Source organism: Thrips palmi, unplaced genomic scaffold (genome assembly GCF_012932325.1).
Source record: "Thrips palmi isolate BJ-2018 unplaced genomic scaffold, TpBJ-2018v1 HiC_scaffold_19, whole genome shotgun sequence".
In the NCBI taxonomy this organism is placed as follows: domain Eukaryota; kingdom Metazoa; phylum Arthropoda; class Insecta; order Thysanoptera; family Thripidae; genus Thrips; species Thrips palmi.
Genome location: NW_023144628.1, coordinates 4,038,796 through 4,040,065, shown reverse-complemented (window position 1 = coordinate 4,040,065; position 1,270 = coordinate 4,038,796). Strand labels below are relative to the sequence as shown.

General features: G+C 66.5%; 1 protein-coding gene across 2 annotated transcripts; it reads right to left on the bottom strand.

The window, feature by feature from the left end:
* Window positions 1-426: 426 nt before the first annotated feature.
* On the bottom strand, window positions 427-1,065 carry LOC117646094. 2 transcript variants are annotated; one of them, XM_034386788.1, is made up of 2 exons: window positions 915-1,065; window positions 427-846 (listed from the first exon to the last, which is right to left on the bottom strand). In XM_034386788.1, the coding sequence occupies exons 1-2, from the start codon at window positions 978-980 to the stop codon at window positions 538-540; spliced, it is 375 nt and encodes a 124-aa protein (XP_034242679.1). In that variant the 5' UTR covers window positions 981-1,065; the 3' UTR covers window positions 427-537. The 2 variants fall into 2 exon arrangements, with proteins under 2 accessions (XP_034242679.1, XP_034242680.1); XM_034386789.1 differs by having other exon boundaries at window positions 427-837.
* Between the last annotated feature and the right edge of the window lie 205 nt (window positions 1,066-1,270).

Sequence of the window (1,270 nt, the reverse complement as noted above, 5' to 3'; positions counted from 1 at the left end):
ACTGCGAGGAGAATAGTTTAGCGAAACGTTCGGAAAACACACACACACACGCACACACTAACATGGCCACACATGTACACGTACCCGGTCATATTGAATCGCATTGCCCCAGCGAGGGCGCACTAGCTCGCACACAGCAACAAGGCCAGCGATTAAACATTTTGAACCTGTATTGGCAAAGACGGCGTCCGGCTGGCCGGTGTGCCGGGCCGAGGCGAAGGGCCGAGCGACTGAAAGGCGGGCCCGAGTTACTGCGCCGTAAAAAATGCTCTGAAAGGGGTAATGTATTGTTAATGCAGTTGGCCACGGCGAGCGGGCCGGGGCTGGGCCGGGGCTGGGCCGGGGCTGGGCCGCGCGGGAACCGGCAGCAAGGCCTCCAGGCAGCCAGGCAGGCAGGGAGGCAGGCAGTACAAAAGGGACGCAGCGTTCCTGGCGGTCTGGGCGGCGCAGTTTCCATTCAAACTACTGCCGCGCGCGTTTATTTGTTCCGAGCACACTGGATGAATGATTCGGCCCGGACACCGAGGCCGAGGCCGCCTACTCCTCGACGAGCAGGTCCCGCACGCAGCGCACCAGCCTGGCGACGGCGGGCTTGGCGGCGCGCGGGTACAGCGTCCGGGAGAAGCAGCGCGCCGCGGCGGCGGCGGCACTGGCCAGGGCGCGGCCCTCTACCACGGCCAGCGCCGCATCCTCGCAGCACGTCCGGGACAGGTCGACGTACAGCTCGGAGGAGAGCTCGCCGATCACGGGGGCCACCATGTCGCTGCACTCCATCACGGCCTTGGCCAGGGGGTCCTCGTAGTCCGCGGCGTCGTGCAGCTGCCTCGTGGCCTCGACCTGCTCCCACTGAGGTGGCTTTCTCTCGGCGCAAACAACAACAAGGACGACAAAAAAGCGGCGCGGCGGACACTCACCGTGGGGAGGGCGGTGGACAGCAGTGCTGACAGGGCACACACCAGCAACACGCCGAGCACGGCCATGGCGACGTCGGCGCGGAGCGCGGACAGACAAACTCGGCTTGTGCCGCTTGTGCCGCTTGTGCCCACGGCAGGCCGCGTGTGGGGCTTCGGTAATCGGCGGCGCGTTGTTCGAGCGGCCCGGGCCAGGTGGGCCAGGCGGGGCCAGGCCGGCCCGCACTGCTGTTCAAACAGTGGCGGGGCGGGGCGGGGCTGTCATTACTGGGCCCAGGGCGGCGCGGCCAGGCCCCAGGGCAAGGTTCATTGTCTCGACGAGCCTTGCAGGCGATTTTGAGACTCGGCTGCCCTAGTCG

Excerpts from the sequence above, each read along its gene's own strand:
- LOC117646094 (XM_034386788.1), bottom strand. The coding sequence starts at position 980 with ATGGCCGTGCTCGGCGTGTTGCTGGTGTGTGCCCTGTCAGCACTGCTG. Across the intron at positions 847-914 it reads TGTCCACCGCCCTCCCCACG|TGGGAGCAGGTCGAGGCCAC; the intron begins GTGAGTGTCCGC and ends AAGCCACCTCAG.